This window comes from Myotis daubentonii, chromosome 3 (genome assembly GCF_963259705.1).
Source record: "Myotis daubentonii chromosome 3, mMyoDau2.1, whole genome shotgun sequence".
Taxonomy (NCBI): Eukaryota; Metazoa; Chordata; class Mammalia; order Chiroptera; family Vespertilionidae; genus Myotis; species Myotis daubentonii.
Window position 1 is genome coordinate 81,133,465 of NC_081842.1, and position 19,632 is coordinate 81,153,096.

At 37.9% G+C, this 19,632-nt stretch overlaps 1 protein-coding gene across 4 annotated transcripts in view; it reads left to right on the top strand.

Annotated features, from left to right (window-relative positions):
- Positions 1 to 19,632, top strand: part of ADGRG7 (adhesion G protein-coupled receptor G7) — a 91,104-nt gene that overhangs the window by 11,542 nt on the left and 59,930 nt on the right. For 3 of the 4 annotated variants that reach the window (XM_059687995.1, XM_059687998.1, XM_059687996.1), the window contains exons 3-4: positions 18,136 to 18,249; positions 19,526 to 19,630. In XM_059687995.1, the coding sequence (XP_059543978.1) occupies positions 18,136 to 18,249; positions 19,526 to 19,630 (219 nt within the window). Of the gene's footprint in view, positions 1 to 4,165; positions 4,206 to 18,135; positions 18,250 to 19,525; positions 19,631 to 19,632 lie in introns of all 4 variants that reach the window. The other variant, XM_059687997.1, reaches the window with a different exon arrangement.

Sequence of the window (19,632 nt, forward strand, 5' to 3'; positions counted from 1 at the left end):
TATATTTTTCTTCTTCTTAAAGAAGACCTTTTAACATTTCATGTAATACTGGTTTGTTGTGATGAACTCCTTTATTTTTTTCTTGCCTGGGAAGCTCTTTATCTGTCCTTCAATTCTAAATGATAGCTTTTCTGGGTAGAGTAATCTTGGTTGGTTGTAAGATCCTCACTTTGTATCACTTTTAATATTTCTTGCCACTCCCTTCTGACCTGCAAAATTTTTGTTGAGAAATCATCTGACAGTCTTATGGGAGCTCCATTGTAGGTAACTAACTGCTTTTCTCTTGCTGCTTTTACAATTCTCTTTTTGTCTATAACCTTTTGCATTTTAATTATGATGTGTCTTGGTATGAGCCTCCTTGGCTTCATCTTATTTGGGACTCTTTGCACTTCCTAGACTTATATGTCTATTTCCTTTACCAGGTTAGGAAAGTTTTCTGTCATTATTATTTTTAAAAAATATATATTTTATTTATTCTTTACAGAGAGGAAGGGAGAGGGATCGAGAGTTAGAAACATCGATGAGAGAGAAATATCGATCAGCTGCCTCCTGCACACTCCCCACTGGGTATGTGCCCATAACCAAGGTACATGCCCTTGACCGGAATCAAACCTGGGATCCCTGAGTCTTCAGGCCGATGCTCTATCCACTGAGCCAAACCGGTTAGGGCCTGTCATTATTTTTTCAAATAGAGTTTCAATTTTGTGCTCTCTCTCTCTTCTCCCTCCAGCACCACCACCATGTGAATGTTGTTATGCTTGAAGTTTTCCCAGAGGCTCCTTACACTATCCTCATTTTTGTATTCTTTTTCCTTTTTGCTGTTCTGATTGGGTGTTTTTTGCTTCATTATATTCTAAATTGTTGATTTGATTCTGTGTCATCTACTCTACTATTGATTCCCTGTAAATTATTCTTTATTTCAGTTAGTGTATCCTTCATTTCTGACTGGTTCTTTTTTATGGTTTCTATGTCCTTTTTCAGGCTGTTGAAGTTTTAAGTTCCTTGAGCATCCTTATAACCATTGTTTTGAACACTGTATCTGGTAGTTTGCTTGCATTCATTACATTTAGTACTCTCTGGAGACTTCTCCTGTTCTTTCAGTTGAGACCTGTTTCTTTATCTTCACATTTTGGCTGCTTTCCTGTGTTTTTTTCTATGTATTAGGTAAAGCTGCTATGTCTCCTGGACTTGGTAGAGTGGCCTTGTGTAGTAGGTGTCCTGTAGGGCCTAGTGGTTCAGCCTCCCCAGTATCCTGAGCTGGGTGCTCCAAGTATGTCCCTGTGTGGGCTGTGTAGTTGTACTACAGAACTGTGCAGTAGTAGTTGAGCCTTGATCACTGTTGTCATCACTGGAAGGGATTTATCACCAGATGCAACTACAACAGAGTTGCTGCTGTGTAGGAGTTGACTCTATGGAGCAGGACTTACTTCAGTGGGGCTTTGGTGTTCTCCAAGTTTGTCTCTTGAGTGTATCACTCATGGAGGTAATAGGGCTGTAGTCTGGAGCTACTTAACAAGAGGCAGCGGGCATGCAGAAGCTAAATACTGCTTTAGAAAATCTGAAACATGAGGCAAGAGAGGCTAGTTGTATGAAAAAGCCATTAGAAATGGCTTGCATGGGGTCTACAAGTTGGGTGGGGTGGGGGTCTCAGGGAGTCACCATAGTGGGGCAAAAAGTGTGATCCAGGTTGATAGAGATTTAGATATGGTGTCTGCCTGTCAACCCTGTGTGTGACGGGGAAGGTAGTCTCAGAAAAGGAACAACATTATAATGGAAATCCCAACTAATTCAATAAAACAAGATAAAGAAATAATATTCCTAGGAGGAATAAAATAAAACAGTCTTTGTTCAGAGATGACATAATTGTCTATGTAGACAATCCCAAAGATTCAGGTTCTTTATTAATATAGACCTATTCTTATTATTTATTTCCCCTTGGGTGAATTTGGTAGATTGTATGTTTAGAAGAAGTGGTCCATTTCATCTAAGTTATCAAATATGTGAACATAGTTGTTCATAACCCTTTATTATTCTTTTAATGTTCATGGGATCAATAGTGATGATCTTATTTTCATATTTAATTTTAATAACTTGTGACTTCTCTCTTTTTTTTCACAGTTATACAGGCTAGAGATTGGTCAGCTTTAATGATCTTTTCAAATAACTAACTTTTGGTTTCATTGATTTTCTGTTAATTTTCAGTTTTCAACTTCCCTGATTTCTGCCTTAATATTTTATTATTTGTTTTCTCTTTTTTTCCCCTTTAGACTAAATTTGATCTTCTCTCTAGTTCCTAAGGGGAAAACTTAGATAATCAAGCTGATATTTTTCTTCTTTTCTAATACACACATTCAGTGCTATAAATTCACCTGTAAGCATTGCTTTTGCTGCATCTCACTTTCTTTTAATTTAGTTCAAAATATTTTAAAATTTTTCTTGAGAATTCTATAACCCACATACCATTTAGAAATATGTTGTTTAATTTTCAAATGTTTGTGGAATTTTCTAGCCACTTTTCTGTTATTGATTTTTAGTATAATTCCATTTTGGCTAAAGAGATACTTTGTATGATTTCTATCCTTTTAAAAATATTTATTTATTTAAATTTGAAAGTTTTAAAAATATTTGTTAAAGTGTGTTTTATGGCCCAGAATGTAGTCTGTCTTGGTGAGCTTAAGAAGACTATATATATTCTGACATCATTAGATGAAATCTATAATAATAAAAGCTTAATATGCTAATTGGACTGGATGTCCTTCTGGACGACCTTGTGGATGAAGCTGGGGCTGCGCGGGAAGCCCGGGTCCTGGGTGCCTGGCAGCTGCCAGAAGGAAGCCAGTGCCAGCAGCTGGCAGAAGAAAGGTCTACTCTTGCATGAATTTCGTGCGTCGGGCCTCTCATATACTACAAATGTCAATTAGATCTAGTTGATTGGTGGTGCTATTCAGTTCAACTGCATCTACTGATTTTCTTATTGCTCGACCAGTCAATTACTAATTGAGGGGTGTGTAAGTTTCCAACTGTAGTAGCAGATTTGTCTATTTTTCTTGTAGTTTTATCAGTTTTTGCCTCACTTATTTTGACTGTCAAAAGGCACATACATATCCAGATTGGTAGTTCTTGAAGAATTGACCCCTTTATTATTATACATGTCACTCTTTATTATCCCTGATAATATTTCTTGCTCTGAAGTCTACTTTGTCTGAAGTCAATATAGTTTCTCCAACTTTCCCTTGATTTCCCATCACCTTACTTTTAATGTATTTGTGTCTTTTATTCAAATAAATCTTTTTTATTTTTTAGTTAGGTCTTATTTTTTATTCATTCTTTTTTGTAATTAAAAAAATTTTTAAATCCTCACCTGAAGACATTATATTTTATTTTTTGTTTTTAGAGAGAGAGGAAGGGAGAGAGAGAGAGAGAGAGAGAGAGAGAGAGAGAGAGAGAGAGAGAGAGAGAAACATTAATGTGAGAGAGAAACATCAATCAGTTGCTGTCCTTGACCTGAAATCAAACCTGCAACTTTTTTGGTGTACTTGACAATGCTCCAACCAATGGAACCATCTGGCCAGGGCTTTTATTCATTCTTATAGTATCTGCCTTATAATTAGTATATTCAGACCATGCTGTTTTAAAGTGATTATTGATATATTGGATTAATATCTATTATATTTGTAACTTTTTTTATTGTTTTCTTTGTTTCTTCCACTGCCATTGTCTTTTTCTGCCTTCTCTGGTTTTAACTGAGCATTTTAAGTGATTCCATTTTCTCTTCACTCTTAACATATCATTTATACTTAAAAAACATTTTAATGTTTGTCCTAGAGTTTGCAATATATATTTACAATTAATCTAAGTCCACTTTCTAACAACTATATATAGCCTCATAGGTATAACAGGGTATTCCCTAATCCTCCTTCTCTTCCCTTATAACATTTTTGTCATTTGTTCTATTTACCATAAGCTGTAATCACTTGATACATCATTGCTATTATTATTTTGAACAAATTGTTATCTGTTAAATCAATTTAGAATAAAAAACTAAAAGATTTTATTTTACCTGCATTTATTTTTTCTCTAATTCTTTTCTTATGTTGATCTAAGTTTCTGACCTGTATTATTTACTTTCTAAATAACTTCTTTTAACATTTTTTTTGCAAAGTAGATCTACTGCTGACAAACTCCCTCAATTTTTGTCTCCATGAGTATGTATTTATTTCTTTTTTACATTTAAAGGATAATTCTTTGGATACAGAATTTTTTTGTGATGGTTTTCTTCCTTTATTCCACTCATATTGCTTGCATGGTTTCTGAGGAGAATTCCAAAATAATTCTTATAGATGTTTCGCTATAGGGAAGTTCCCCCCTTCTTGCTTCTTTCAAAAATTCCTTTTTGTCTTTTTACTTTCTATAGTTGGAATGATATATGCTGAAGAATAGTTTTTTATTTGCTTGTTTTTGACATTTATACTGGTTGGCATTCTCTGAAATTCCTGGTTTTGTGTCTGTCTTTTATTTTGGGATACCCTTACTTCTCCTTCTGGTATGTATATATTATACCTTTTGTACTCCAGTTCTTGGACATTTTGCTACATATTTTATTCTTTTTTCTTTGCTATATAGTTTGGGAAGTTTCTACTAACATTTTATCAAACTCATCAACTCTTTTCTTGATCATGTCCAGTCTACTGATGAACCCATCAAAGGCATTCTTTATTTCTATTATAGTACTTTTGGTTTTTATTTTTTTTTTTATATATATTTTATTGATTTTTTACAGAGAGGAAGGGAGAGAGATAGAGAGTTAGAAACATCGATGGGAGAGAAACATCGATCAGCCGCCTCCTGCACATCTCCCACTGGGGATGTGCCCGCAACCCAGGTACATGCCCTTGACCGGAATTGAACCTGGGACCTCTCAGTCCGCAGGCCGACGCTCTATCCACTGAGCCAAACCGGTTTCGGCAGTACTTTTGGTTTTTAGTATTTCTTTTTATTCTTTCTTAGAGTTTTAATCTCTCTGCTTATATAACCCACTTGTTCTTACATACTGTCCATATTTTTTTAAAATAATTTTTATTTCTTGAGGTATTACAAAGAGTATTACATATGTCTCCCTTTTCCCCCCCTTGACATTCCCCCGGCCTCCCCTATCCCCTAGTGTCTTGTGTCCATTGGTTATTCTTATATGCATGCATATAAGTCCTTCAGTTGATCTCTTAACGCCCCCAACCCAAATCCTCCCCAGGCTTCCCACTGTAGTTTGCATATTTTTCATTAAGTTTTTTAGCACCTATCCTATCTAGTAATAGACAAAGATGGTAATTGACCGTACCTTCACTACACCTCCTATAGGCTAATCAGTGCGATCTGCAAATTAGCCACCAACAAAGATGGCGGCTAATTTGCATACTGCAGGCAGGGCGGGACAGCGCGAGCCGCCATCCGGGCCCTGTGTGCAGCCCTGGGCGGCGGGGCTTAGGCGGCGCAATCATGCCGCCTAAACCCCACCCCCAGCCGGGACACCATGGTGATTAGAGAGCAGGAAAGTGCCATCCACAGGGAGCACCCAGCAGGGCCTGACCCTGGGAGCCCTGGTGATCCAGCGGTCGGTGAGCAGGAAAGTGCAGCCTGTAGGCAGCCCCCAGCAAGGCCTACTCCTGGGTCACCACAGCAATCCCAGAGCAGGAAAGGCCGGCCTGCAGGCAGCACCCCACCCTGGCCACAGCTCAAGGGAGAGTACAGCACACCGTGGAGGCCAGGAGCCTGAGAGATCAACACAGAGGGGCGCCTGCTCCAAGCCTCCACGGTGTGGCTGGGGGCAGGCCCCAGCAGACACACACACACACACACACACACACACACACACACACACACACAGCGCCTGCTCTGAGCCTCCAATGTGGCTGGGGGCAGGCCCCCAGCGGGGACACACATACACACACACACACACAAACACACAAAAGGCATCTGCTCTGAGCCTACGTAGCATGGCTGGGGGCAGGCCCCAGCAGACACACACACACACACACACACACACACACACACACACACACGGGATGCCTACTCCGAGCCTCTGCTGCCAGACTGTGGCCGTCAGTAGGACATCCACTGAGGGCTCCCGGACTGAAGGGCAGTCTGGGCTGAGGGAACCCCACCCCCCCAGTGCACGAATTTCCTGCACCAGGCCTCTAGTATATACATAAAAGCCTAAACAACCAAGTGATTGGTCGGCCGGTTGCTATGATGCACACTGACCACCAGGGGGCAGATGCTCAGTGAAGGAGCTGCCCCCTGGTGGTCAGTGCACTCTTAATAGTGGGAACCACTCAGCTGACCAATGGGCGCCAGATGCCAGGCTCACAGCTGGCAAGTGCAGTTGCTGCTGCACGGCCCTCTCCCATCTCCGTGGCAGGGCTACTGGGGCTGGGATGAGTGGGAGTGGTGCAGCGCCAAGCCTGGGCTTGGGCCTCTCCCTGGCCACCTGGCACTTCACACACTACTACATCCCTCGGGGGATGTCAAAATGCCTGTTTCGGCTCGATCCCTGCAGGCCAACCTGGGCAGTCTGAAATCCCCTAAGGGGTCCCAGATTGCGAGAGGGCACAGGCCAGGTTGAGGTACCCCACTGGTGCATGAATCTGTGTACTGGGTCTCTAGTATTAATCATAATTATTTTAAATCCCTAGTCTGATAATTCCAAAATCTCTGTTGTATGTTAAATCTGGTTCTGATGCTTTGCTTATCTCTTCAGGCTGTGGGTTCTTGTGGTTTTTTTTGTTGCTGTTTTTTGGGTTTTTTTTGCCGTTTAATATGACTTGTAATTTTTTAAAATATATATTTTTATTGATTTTAGAGAGAAAGGGAGAGGGATAGAGAGATAGAAACATCAATGATGAGAGAGAATCATTGATCGGCTGCCTCCTGCACACCCCCTACTGGAGATCAAGCCTGCAACCCAGGCATGTGCCCTTGGCCGGAATGGAACCTAGAACCCTTCAGTCCGCAGACTGACGCTCTATCCACTGAGCTAAACTGGCTCAGGCTGCCTTGTAATTTTTAATTGGAAGTCAGACATGATGGATTAGGTAAAAGGGGTTGAGGTACAGGTCTTTAGAGTAAGGTTTTTAAGTTTATCTGACTAGGAGTCAGGCTGTGTTCAGTGTCAGCTGTAGCTGTAGGTATTCCTTGCCAGTCAATCTTCCCACCTCGACTCCCTACCCCTTGTTCTGATTTTCTCACCAAGATTACTTTAGCTATCTTTGAACTTCATATAAAAAGAATCATACAACATTTACTCTTCTATAGTCTGAATACTTTTTTTACCATAGTGTTTTAAGATGCCTCCATATCATTATGTTTATGCTTTTATTGCTAAATAATCAGTATGTCATTGTCTGAATAAAGCATAATTTGCTTATTCAGTCTTCTGTTAATGAACTATTTGGGTAGTTTCTTCTTCTTTTGGCTGCCATGAATAAAATTGCCAGAACTGGGTTCTCTGGAAAACAAATTTTAAATTGAAGATTCGTCTGCATAAATGGTTCAACAGGTGCTCATGGAATCAATACTTCCTGGGGATGATGAAAGAAGGATTGGGTAGAAGGAAAAGTTGAACTGTAACACAACTAAAGTTGGGTTGGCTCTTCAGAGTTGCCCTCTGTGTTATAGATAACTATTGCTGCAGAACAAAGCATACCTAAAACTTAGTGGCTTAAAACAATGACTATCTATTATGTTTCATGGTTTTCCTGATCCAGAATTTTGAAGCAGTTTACCTGGGTAGTTCTGGATCAGGATCTCTCATGCAGTTGTCCTCAGATGGTGGCTGGGACTGGGGTCATTTTAACATCTTCACTCATATGTGGTGTCTGGGCTGAAAAGACTTAAAAAGAACAGAACAGCTGAAGCTCCTCATGCTTCTTTATCTCTGTGTAGTTTCTCTCCTTGATATCTCCAGCAGGGAGGCCTCAGAGGAGCCAGATTTTTAAATTGTCACCTATAGTCTCCCAAGACATATCCTGAGTGAGTGAGAGCCAAGTGGAAGCCAAATTGCTTCTTATGGTCTAGCAGTGAAGTCACAGAATATCATTTATTTAATTCTATTGGTTGAGACAGATACAAAAGTCCATTTGATTCCAGGAGAGGGAACAAACACCCTGCCTCTCAGTGGAGAAGTGTCGTCATCATACTACAAGAGTGAGAAGGGGTACATAGTACAGCTATCTTTGGAAAATATACTCTTTGTGGTATTGAGGCTGAGGGATGAAACTTTACTTCCTGGCATTGACCAGCCACGGCATGTACAAGTCTTTTTGTGGGTACATATTTTCACTTGTTTTGCATATCTGCCTAGGAATGGAATTTCTGTGTCATCTTTAGCTTTATAAGAGTCTGTCACACAGCCTTCCAAAATGACTGTACCATTAGAAATTCCCAGCAGCAATTTGCTAGAGTTCCAGTTGTTACACATCCTCAGCAACATTTGTCATTGTCAGTTTTGTAATTGTAGTCATTCTGGTGGAGTGTAAAATGACATTTCATTTCATTGTGCTTTTAAATTACACTTCTCTGACAACTAAGATACTGAGCATTTTCATGTGTTTAGTGCCTATGAATCTTCTTTTTTGAAGTGTCATTTAAGTCTTTTACTCATTTAAAAAAATGGGCTGTTTGTATTCTTATAAGTAATGTGTATATTTTACAATTTACAAATTAGAATTCTAATTTACAATTCTAGTTTACACTTATGGATACACTTCCTTTGATTATATATATGTATATATATGTATATATATGTATTAGAGGCCCAGTGCATGAAATTCATGCATTTGGGGCGGGGGAAGGGTCCACCAGCCTGGCCTGTGCCCTTTCACAGTGTGGTGGCCCCATGATCAATCACCCCCAAGAAATAGGCCCCGTCCACCCATCAGGGGCTCCTTGATGGATTGCCCCAAAGAGTTAGGCTGGAGCCAGGGGTCCTGCGTGTGTGCTGTGGGAAGCCTGCCTCCACTGTGCGCGCAGCCATCTTGTGACAGCATGAGGGCATCATGTGTGAGGGTGTGATGACTACTTAGCCTTTTATTAGTAAGGATGTAATTTTCTCCTGCTCTGTGACTTACATTTTTATTTTCTTAATAGTGCCTTTTCATGAGTAGTAGTATTTAGTATTTTTAAAATATATTTTTATTGATTTCAGAGACAAGGGGAGAGGGAGAGAAAGATAGAAACATCAATGATGAGAGAGAATCATTGATCAGCTGCCTCCTGCACATGCCCTACTGGGGATCAAGCCCACAACCCAAGCATGTGCCCCTAACTGGAATTGAACCCAGGACCCTAAGGCACTGATGGTGAACCTTTTGAGCTCGGCGTGTCAGCATTTTGAAAAACCCTAACTTAACTCTGGTGCATATAGAAATTTTTTTGATATTTGCAACCATAGTAAAACAAAGATTTATATTTTTGAAATTTATTGTATATATTTAAGTGCCATTTAACAAAGAAAAATCAACCAAAAAAATGAGTTCGTGTGTCACCTCTGACACGCGTGTCATAGGTTCGCCATCACTGCCCTAAGGCCACAGGTTGATGCTCTATCCACTTAGCCAAACCAGCTAAGGCTGGGTTGTTGTTGTTCTTTTTTTTTTTTTTTTTACACGACTCTGAAATTGATTTATTTAATAAAAATTCAAGTAAATATATACAATATACCTTTTTGTTCTTAATTTATCTTTATTGTTGGAAGTACTATAGATGTCCCCTCCTTTTTTTCTCCCATTGACCCCTTTCATCCTGCACCCGTTCTTCCCAGGCCTTCACCACATTATTGTCTGTGTCCATGGGCTGCGCATATATATTCCTGGGTTATTCTCTCTCCACCTAACCCTACTCCCGCCTTCCCTCTGAGAATAGTATTTAGTTTTGATTAAGTTGAATGCATCAATTTTTTTCTTTTATGTTTAGTGCTTTTTGTGTGTTCTTTTAAAAAAAATCTTTGTCTTTCTCAAAGTTGCAAAGATATACTCCTATATTTTCTTAGACAAGCTTTATAGTTTTAGCTTTTGCTATTAGGACTATGATCCATCTCAAATTGTGTCTGAAGTGTGGTATGTTTACCCAGTTAGTTCAGCACCATTTATTGAAAAATATTTCCTTTTCTAATTGAATTAACTTGGCATGTTTTTTTAATCAACTAATTATGTTTAATCTATTTCTAAACTCTTTATTCTATTTCATTGATATACTGTCTTTTTAAAATGATTTTTAAAAATTTTCTTAGAGAGAGAGGGGAAAAGAGAGAGAGAGAGAACTATCAATGTGAGAAACTTTAATCCGTTGTCTCCCAAATGTGCCCCGACTAGGGATCGAACCCACAACCTAGGTATATGTTCTGATGGGGAATAGAACCAGCAACCTTTAGGTGTATAGGATAATGCTCCAACCAACTGAGCCACCGGTCAGGGCTGATATACTGCCTTGATTGCTATGTCTGTAGAGTAAGTCATAAAATTAGTAATGTGAATCATTCAAATCAGTTCCTCTTTTAAAACTTTGTTTTGGCCTTTCAGGTTTTCTATATTGCCATAAGATTTTTAAATCAGTTTGTAAATTTCTACATGAAAAGGTCTGTTGATAGTGTAAGGAGCCTCTGGGACAGCTTCAAGCGCACCAACATCAGAATTATAGGGGTGCCAGAAGATGAGAGAGAGCAAGATATTGAAAACATATTTGAAGAAATAATGATAGAAAATTTCCCCTACCTGGTGAAAGAAATAGACTTACAAGTCCAGGAAGCACAGAGAACCCCAAACAAAAGGAATCCAAAGAGGACCACACCAAGACACATCATAATTAAAATGCCAAGAGCAAAAGTCAAAGAGAGAATCTTAAAAGCAGCAAGAGAAAGAAAGTCAGTTACCTACAAGGGAGTACCCATACAACTGTCAGCTGATTTCTCAACAGAAACTTTGCGGGCCAGAAGGGAGTGGCAAGAAATATTCAAAGTGATGATGAATAGCAAGAACCTACAACCAAGATTACTTTATCCAGCAAAGGTATCATTCAGAATTGAAGGTCAGATAAAGAGCTTCACAGATAAGGGAAAACTGAAGAAGTTCATCACCACCAAACCAGTATTATATGAAATGCTGAGAGGTATCCTTTAAGAAGAGGAAGAAGAAGAAAAAGGTAAAGATACAAATTATGAATAACAAATATGCATCTATCAACAAGTGAATCTAAAAATCAAGTGAATAAATAATCTGATGAACAGAATAAACTGGTGATTATAATAGAATCAGGGGATAGAAAGGGAGTGGACTGACTATTCTTGAGGGGGTAAGGGGTGGGGGATGCGGAAAGAGACTGGACAAAAATCGTGCACCTATGGATGAGGACAGTGGGGGGGGGGGTTGAGGGCGGAGGGTGGGGGGTAACCAGGTAAAGGGGAGCTATGGGGGGAAAAAAGAGAAACAACTGTAATAATCTGAACAATAAAGATTTAATTTTAAAAAAGAGGTCTTCTGTTTTTGGATTTTAGCTGTATCACTTTGGGGAAAATGGACACATTAACAACTTTGACTTTTTCATACATACATGGTATATGTCTCCATTTATTTAGATCTTTAAGATTTTCCCTCAATGAATTATTGCACATATTTTGTTAACTTTATTTTCAAATATTTTATTCTAATTTAAATATAAATTTTTAGTTGTTTTATTGCTTAAAGTATTACAAACAGTATTATATATGTCTCCCTTTTTTTTCCTCCCCTTGATCTTCCCTTAGCCTCCCATACCCTCCAGTGTCTTGTGTCCATTGGTTATGCTTATATGCATGCATACAAGTCCTTAGGTTGATCTCTTACCCCACCCTCCTGCCCCCCAACCCTCCCCGGCCTTCCAGCTGTAGTTGGACAGTCTGTTTGATGTTGCTCTGCCTCTGTATCTATTTTTGTTCATCAGTTTATAATGGTCTTAATTATCCATAAATGAGTGAGATCATGTGGTATTTTTCTTTCATTGACTGGCTTATTTCACTTAGCATAATGCTCTCCAGTTCCATCCATGACGTTGCAAATGGTAAGAGTTCCTTCTTTTTTTACAGCAGCATAGTATTTCATTGTGTAGATGTACCACAGTTTTCTAATCCATTCATCAGCTGATGGGCACTTAGGCTGTTTCCAGATCTTCGCTATGGTAAATTGTGCTGCCATGAACATAGGGATGCATATATCCTTTCTGATTGGTGTTTCTGGTTTCTTGGGATATATTCCTAGAAGTGGGATCACAGGGTCAAATGGGAGTTCCATTTTTAACTTTTTGAGGAAACTCCATACTGTCTTCCATAGTGGCTGCAACAGTCTGTATTCCCACCAGCAGTGCACGAGTGTTCCTTTTTCTCCACACCCTCTCCAGCACTTGTCATTTGTTGATTTGTTGATGATAGCCATTCTGACAGGTGTGAGATGGTACCTCATTGTTGTTTTGATTTGCATTTCTCAGATGATTAGTGACTTTGAGCATGTTTTCTTATGTCTCTTGGCTTTCTGAATGTCCTCTTTTGAAAAGTGTCTATTTAGGTCCTTTGCCCATTTTTTGATTGGATTGTTTATCTTCCTTTTGTTAAGTTGTATGAGTTCCCTATAAATGTTGGAAATTAAACCCTTATCGGTGATAACATTGGCGAATATGTTCTCCCATGCAGTGGGCTTTCTTGTTGTTTTGTTGATGGTTTCTTTTGCTGTGCAGAAGCTTTTTATTTTGATGTAGTCCCATTTGTTTATTTTCTCTTTAGTTTCCAATGTCCTAGGAGCTGTATTGGTGAAGAAATTGCTTCGGCATATGTCTGAGATTTTGTTGCCTTTGGATTCTTCTAGTATTTTTATGGTTTCCCGTCGTATATTTAAGTCCTTTATCCATTTTGAGTTTATTTTTGTGTATGGTGTAAGTTGGTGGTCTAGTTTTATTTTTTTGCATGTATCTGTCCAATTTTCCCAACACCACTAATTGAAGAGACTGTCTTGACTCCATTGTATGTTCTTGTCTCATTTGTCAAATATTAATTGAGCATATTGGTTCAGGTCATTTTCTGGGCTCTCTATTCTATTTCATTGATCTATATATCTGTTCTTGTGCCAGTAGCAGGCAGTTTTGAGAACAGTGGCTTTGCAATACAGCTTGATATCAGGTATTGAGATCCCACCTACTTTGTTCTTCTTTCTCAGGATCGCTGCAGCTATTCTGGGTCTTTTTTTAATTTCAGATGAATTTTTGGAGAGTACGTTCTAGGTCTGTGAAATATGCCATTGGTATTTTAATGGGAAGTGCATTGAATTTATAGATTGCTTTGGGTAGTATGGACATTTTAATGATGTTGATTCTACCGATCCATGAACATGGTATGTTCTTCCATCTGTTTATGTCTTCCTCTATCTCTTTTTTCAACGTCCTGTAGTTTTCTGAGTAGAGGTCTTTTACCTCTTTAGTTAGGGTTATTCCTAGGTAGCTTAATTTTTTTGATGTGATGGTAAATGGGGTTGCTTTTTAGTCTCTCTTTCTGTAAGTTCACTATTGGTGTATAAAAATGCCATAGATTTCTTGGCATTGATTTTGTATCCTGCTACATTGCCGAATTCATTTATTAAGTCTAATATTTTTTGATGGAGTCTTTAGGGATTTTTATGTACAATATCATGTCATCTGCGAATAAGGACAGTTTTACTGCTTCATTTCCAATTTGGATGCCTTTTATTTCTTCTTCTTGTCTAATCGCAATGGCTAATACTTCCAGTACTATGTCAAACAGGAGTGGTGAGAGTGGGCATCCCTGTCTTATTCCTGTTCTTAGGGGAAATGGTTTTAGTTTTTGTCCACTGAGTATGATGTTGGCTATGGGTTTGTCATATATGGCTTTTATTATGTTGAGGTATGATCGTTCTATTCCCACTTTGCTGAGAGTTTTTATCAAAAATGGGTGTTGGATTTTGTCAAATGCTTTTTCTGCATCAATTGATATGACTATGTGGTTTTTTTCTTTCAATTTGTTTATGTGATGTATCACGTTTATTGAATGTGGATAGTGTACCATCCTTGCATCCCTGGGATAAAGCCTACTTGGTCATGGTGTATGATCTTTCTTATGTACTGCTGGATCCAATTTGCTAAGATTTTGTTGAGGATTTTGGCATCTATGTTCATGAGGGATATTGGCCTGTAATTCTCTTTCATTGTGTTGTCTTTACCTGGTTTTGGTATGAGGGTGATGCTGCCTTCATAGAATGAGCTTGGAAGTGCTCCTTCCTCTTGAATTTTTTGGAATAGTCTGAGGAGGATAGGTTTTAGTTCTTCCTTGAATGTTTGGTAAAACTCCACTGTGAAGCTGTCTGGCCCTGAGTTTTTGTTTGCTGGAAGCCTTTTGATGACCTCTTCAATTTCTTCCATAGTTATTGGCCTGTTGAGATTTTTAGATTCTTCCTGATTGAGTTTTGGAAGGTTGTATTTTTCTATGAATTTGTCCATTTCCTCCAGGTTGTCTAGTTTGTTGGAGTAGAGTTGTTCGTAGTATTTTTTAACAATCATTTGTATTTCTGTGGGGTCTGTTGTTATTTCGCCTCTATCATTTCTGATTTTGTTTATTTGGGTCCTTTCTCTCTGCTTCTTGGTGAGCCTGGCTAGAGGTTCATCAATCTTGTTTATCCTTTCAAAGAACCAGCTCTTGGTTTCATTGATTTTCTGTATTGTTTTTTTGGACTCTATGTCATTTATTTCTGCTCTAATCTTTATTATCTCCTTCCTTCTGCTCACTCTGGGCTTTTCTTGTTGTTCTCTTTCTAATTCTTTGAGATGTAGAGTTAGATGATTTACTACCATTTTTTCTTGTTTTTTGAGATAGGCCTGTAGAGCTATAAACTTCCCTCTCAGGACTGCTTTCATTGTGTCCCAAAGGTTTTGGATTGTTGTGTTTTCATTGTCATTAGTTTCCAGGATGTTTTTAATTTCTTCTTTGATCTCATTGGTAACCCAATCAATATTTAATAACATGCTATTCAGCTTCCAAGTGTTTGAGTGTTTTGGGTTGTTTTTATTGTAGTTTATTTCTAATATTATGCCATTGTGGTCTGAGAAGATGCTTGGTATGATTTCAATCTTCTTGAATTTGGGGAGACTTTGCTTGTGACCCAATATGTAGTCTATTTTTGAAAATGTCCCATGTGCTAAATATAAATTATTTTACAATATTGTTTTCCAATTGCTAATATGTGTAAATAATTGATTTTTTGTATGTGTGTTGCATCATGCAGCCTTGCTAAATTCACTTATCAATTCAAGTAGCTTTTTTTGAGATACCTTTAAACATATTTGATGATGTTATCTGCAACAAAAGATAATTCTATTTCTTCCTTTCTTAACTTTGCATATTTTATTTCCTTTTCTTGCTTATAGCACTGGATTACATCTTCAATACAATATTGAAAAAAAGTGCTTATTTTTGTCAATCTAGGTGGGGGAAGCATTCACCATTACACTATTAAGTATATATTATTGGAAGGATCTTTACAGTTGAATCTTTATCAGTTTGAGGAAGTTCCCTTTTATTCCTTGTTTGCTGAAAGTTAAAAAAAAAAAAAAAAAAAGACAGATGCTTTTTACCCCCAGCATTTATTGAAATGATCATATGGTTTCTCTTACTTATTCTGTCACATGATGAATTAAATGAATTGGTTTTCTATTGTTAAAAAAACCTTGCTCTCCTGGTATAAATCTCACTTGGTCATGGTGCATCACAAATTTTATATATTGCTGGATTTAATTTACTACTATTTTTGAAGGATTTTTGAATCTATATAAATGAGGTTAATTGGTATGTAATTTTATTTACTTGTTATGTCTTTGTCATATTTTAGTATCAGAGTTATCCTAGGATTATGAAATATTTGGAAACTTTATTCCTTTTTTTATTTTCTGAAAGGGTATATATAAGACTGTCATTATTTCTTCCCTAATTCACCAGTAAAATTGTCCAGGTCAGTAGTTGGTTGCTTTCAGGATTTTCTCCTACCTCTGAGTTTTAGCAGTTTGATCATGATGTGTCTAAGTGTGGATTTCCTTGTATTTATTTTGTTTGTGCTTAACTGAATTTCTTGGATCTATAGGTTAAAGTTCTTAGCCAAATTTGAAAAAGTTTGACCATTATTACTTCAGATATTTTATCTACCCAATTCCATCTCTTCTCCTCTCTGCAACTCCAATTGTATATATATATATATATATATATATATATATATATATATATATATATATATATATATATATATATATCTGCTTGACATTGTTGCATAGTCCCTGAAGAGCTCTTTATTTTTTAAGACTTTTTCCTCCCTAGAGTTGAGGGAAATTCACACATACACTTTGAGCCTTTCGTCTATATGGCTTCCTCCATTCTAGACTATCTCCCTTCAATTTCCAATTGTTATGGTAACCCCAAACAGGTTCCTTTCACACCTCAATCCATTAAGACTAGCTTTCTTCTGGATTTTCAGCCACTCCTGCTGTATTGACTGGGCAGTGTCCTTAGTGGGAAGACCGTGTAAACTTGGAATATTGTTCATTTTTTGTCTACTTTTCATTGTTATCCCATGTCCTCTAGTAATTTGTTGGTTTTACTTTTGTCCAGAGTTTACAATGATTATCTGTGGGAGGGTTAATATGGTACAATCTACTCCATCATTACTGGAAGTGGAACTCCTCCTTCTTGTATTTTTTTAAAAATATATTTTATTGATTTTTTTACAGAGAGGAAGGGAGAGGGATAGAGAGTTAGAAACATCGATGAGAGAGAAACATCTGGGAGGGTTAATATGCTACAATCTACTCCATCATTCCTGGAAGTGGAACTCCTTCTTCCTGTATTCTTTTTAAAAATATATATATTTTAGTGATTTTTTACAGAAAAGAAGGGAGAGGGATAGAGAGTTAGAAACATGGATGAGAGAGAAGCATCGATCAGCTGCCTCCCGCACACCCCCCATTGGGGATGTGCCCGCAACCAAGGTACATGCCCTTGACCGGAATCGAACCAGGGACCCTTGAGTCCACAGGCTGATACTCTATCCACTGAGCCAAACCGGTAGGGCTTCTTCCTGTATTCTTAAGCTTAGTTAATTTGTTCATCATCCTTGTTTTCAAATTTAAAGACCCCAGTTTCCCCAACCCAAACTAACCAGTCAGTAGATCGTAATAATCCTATCTCAGGTATGCTTCCTGAATCTATTGACACATAACTTCCGTAGAGCTACTGCTTTAGATTAAGTCCTCATTTAACTGGTCTTACTTGCCTCAATCACTTCCCATATTGCTTGAGGTATCGTCCTAAAAAGCATTCCTCATTATGTTGCTCACTTGTTTCAAGTCCTCTCTAAACTCCCGTAGGATTAAATCCACTTGGCTTGGTCTACAAAACCACTCATAATCCAATCTATGTCCTGCTATTGCTCTACATAGAACCTGTGTTCCTGATAGATTAAGTTTTTCTCTGTTCCTTGGACATATCAGAACTTTCCATGTTTTTGTATTTTGTACTTTGCATCCTGCCTTCTTGGGCTATCTATTTGCATTTGGCTTTCCTAGATTTAGTTTTAAAATTCAATTCAAATAACACCTCTTCTGAAAAGTCTTTCTTGGATATGTTACCTCTGTCCTCAACATCTCTCTTCTATATTCCTACAGATCTTAGAAATTTGAGTGTCGAGTTGGTTGGTCTGCCTACCTAATTTTATCTATCTATCTATCTATCTATCTATCTATCTATCTATCTATCATCATCATCTGTCATCTATCTGTCATCTATCTATCATCTATTTAGCTAGCTACCATCTATCTGTCGTCTATATAATGTTTCCCTAAGCAGATTCTCATCTTCTCAGTCAAGGTATTGTGTCTTTCAAATATGGTTTTTTTCATATCTATGATGTCTAGTTAGCATTCTTTACTCTATAATGATATTACAAAGAATATATCTCAGCAATGCTACTCAAAGCAATAATTTTACTTATGGAAATTAAAGGTCACAAAACCTAAGGGAGTACTAATCAGCCACTTTACATATTATTTTGTTATTTATTGTTTTTTAAGAAACACCTCCCCCCTCATCAAGCACTTCTGAAGACTACTGCAAGAATGGTGGAACCTGGGAAAATGGCAGATGCCATTGTCCAGAAGATTGGAAAGGATTGAGATGTACAATAGGTAAGTTTTTTGGGGATAATACTAAGGTGTGAGGTTTAGGTGACTCTTGTGTTAATAAAGACAGCAGCAAAGTTTTTCAAAGCTTCTGTTAATGATTATAGTAACAGTGAGCATAATGATGATGGCTTTAAGATGTATTTGTTAGCTGGATAGCAAAAGTTGAGTTTTCTTCTTGGACTATTTCCCTGTATGTTCAATACACCTTGTCTGTTTCCCAACTATCAAGTTTCTCTGTAAACTCAACACTACTTTTCCTTCTGGATGCAGTGTCCAGTACAGAGTAATGGGTGAAATTGTTTTCGCAGGTCCTTCAACTGGTGATAAGCCATATCACATCACTTCAAATATCACAATTCTAACACATTTAACTTTTCTAAAATCATGATGCATCTTTCTAGCTAAGTATATACTTGGATGAAGTTTTTGTCTTTTCTTCCTTCCTTTTAAAGAGATGTTATTAATTTAGTGGTTTGACTTTTTGACTTCAATCAAAGGTAACTCAGGATCGAAGTTCAACATCACTTGTTGATCTGCAGTGCGCATCTCAGCACTCTGCACACTTCATGCTGCCTGCTTAGGATCCAGAGTTCCAGGAACACACTCCTACCATTTGTTACACTCCTACCAGCCAGCATATTCCACATACTCACGACTTTGGCTTTTTTGCTTTGACCACATCCTCATGTTGCTCTTTGCCACTCTAGGTGTTCAAGATTTTAACTAATTCGATACATTATTCTTGCTGATGTGTTAGTGATCATATCCCACCTCTGGCAAGTTATATATTGTGCACATTTTAACTGGAACCTGTTATCTAACATACTTGTTATCTTAATGGAAATAACTTAACCAGATAAGAAAGTATGAAGTTCTTGCCCAGCCAGTGTTGCTCAGTGGTTGAACATAGACCTATGAACCAAGAGTTCATCAGATTCCCCGTCAGGGCACAAGCCCGGGTTATAGGTGTGCAGGGGGCAGAAGAGGAGACTTATTTTTATGTGGTTCTTCTAGTTGCGAGGCACACTACATATCTCAATGGTTCTCACTCATCAATGTTTCTATCTGTCCCTCTCGCTTCCTCTCTCTCTCAAATAAAAACGTATTTTTTTTCCAAAAAGAAAGAAAGTATTAAGTTCTTGGTGGGCCAGTGAGTCCTATAAGCTTTCTATTATCCTTTAAATTATACTGGCTAGGTTTTGAATTTTGACTTTTATCTGGTTTGAAATTTCAAAAGAAAAGTATAATTTAAAATGAAAAAAATTTCTTTTTATTATAGTTAATTTCTGTGAAAACAGTACCGATAGGAATTTTACTTTTGGCAAAATTGCAGTGGGAAGATATGGACCTTCTTTGGAAACATGTGGCAAGGACACTCTAAATGGT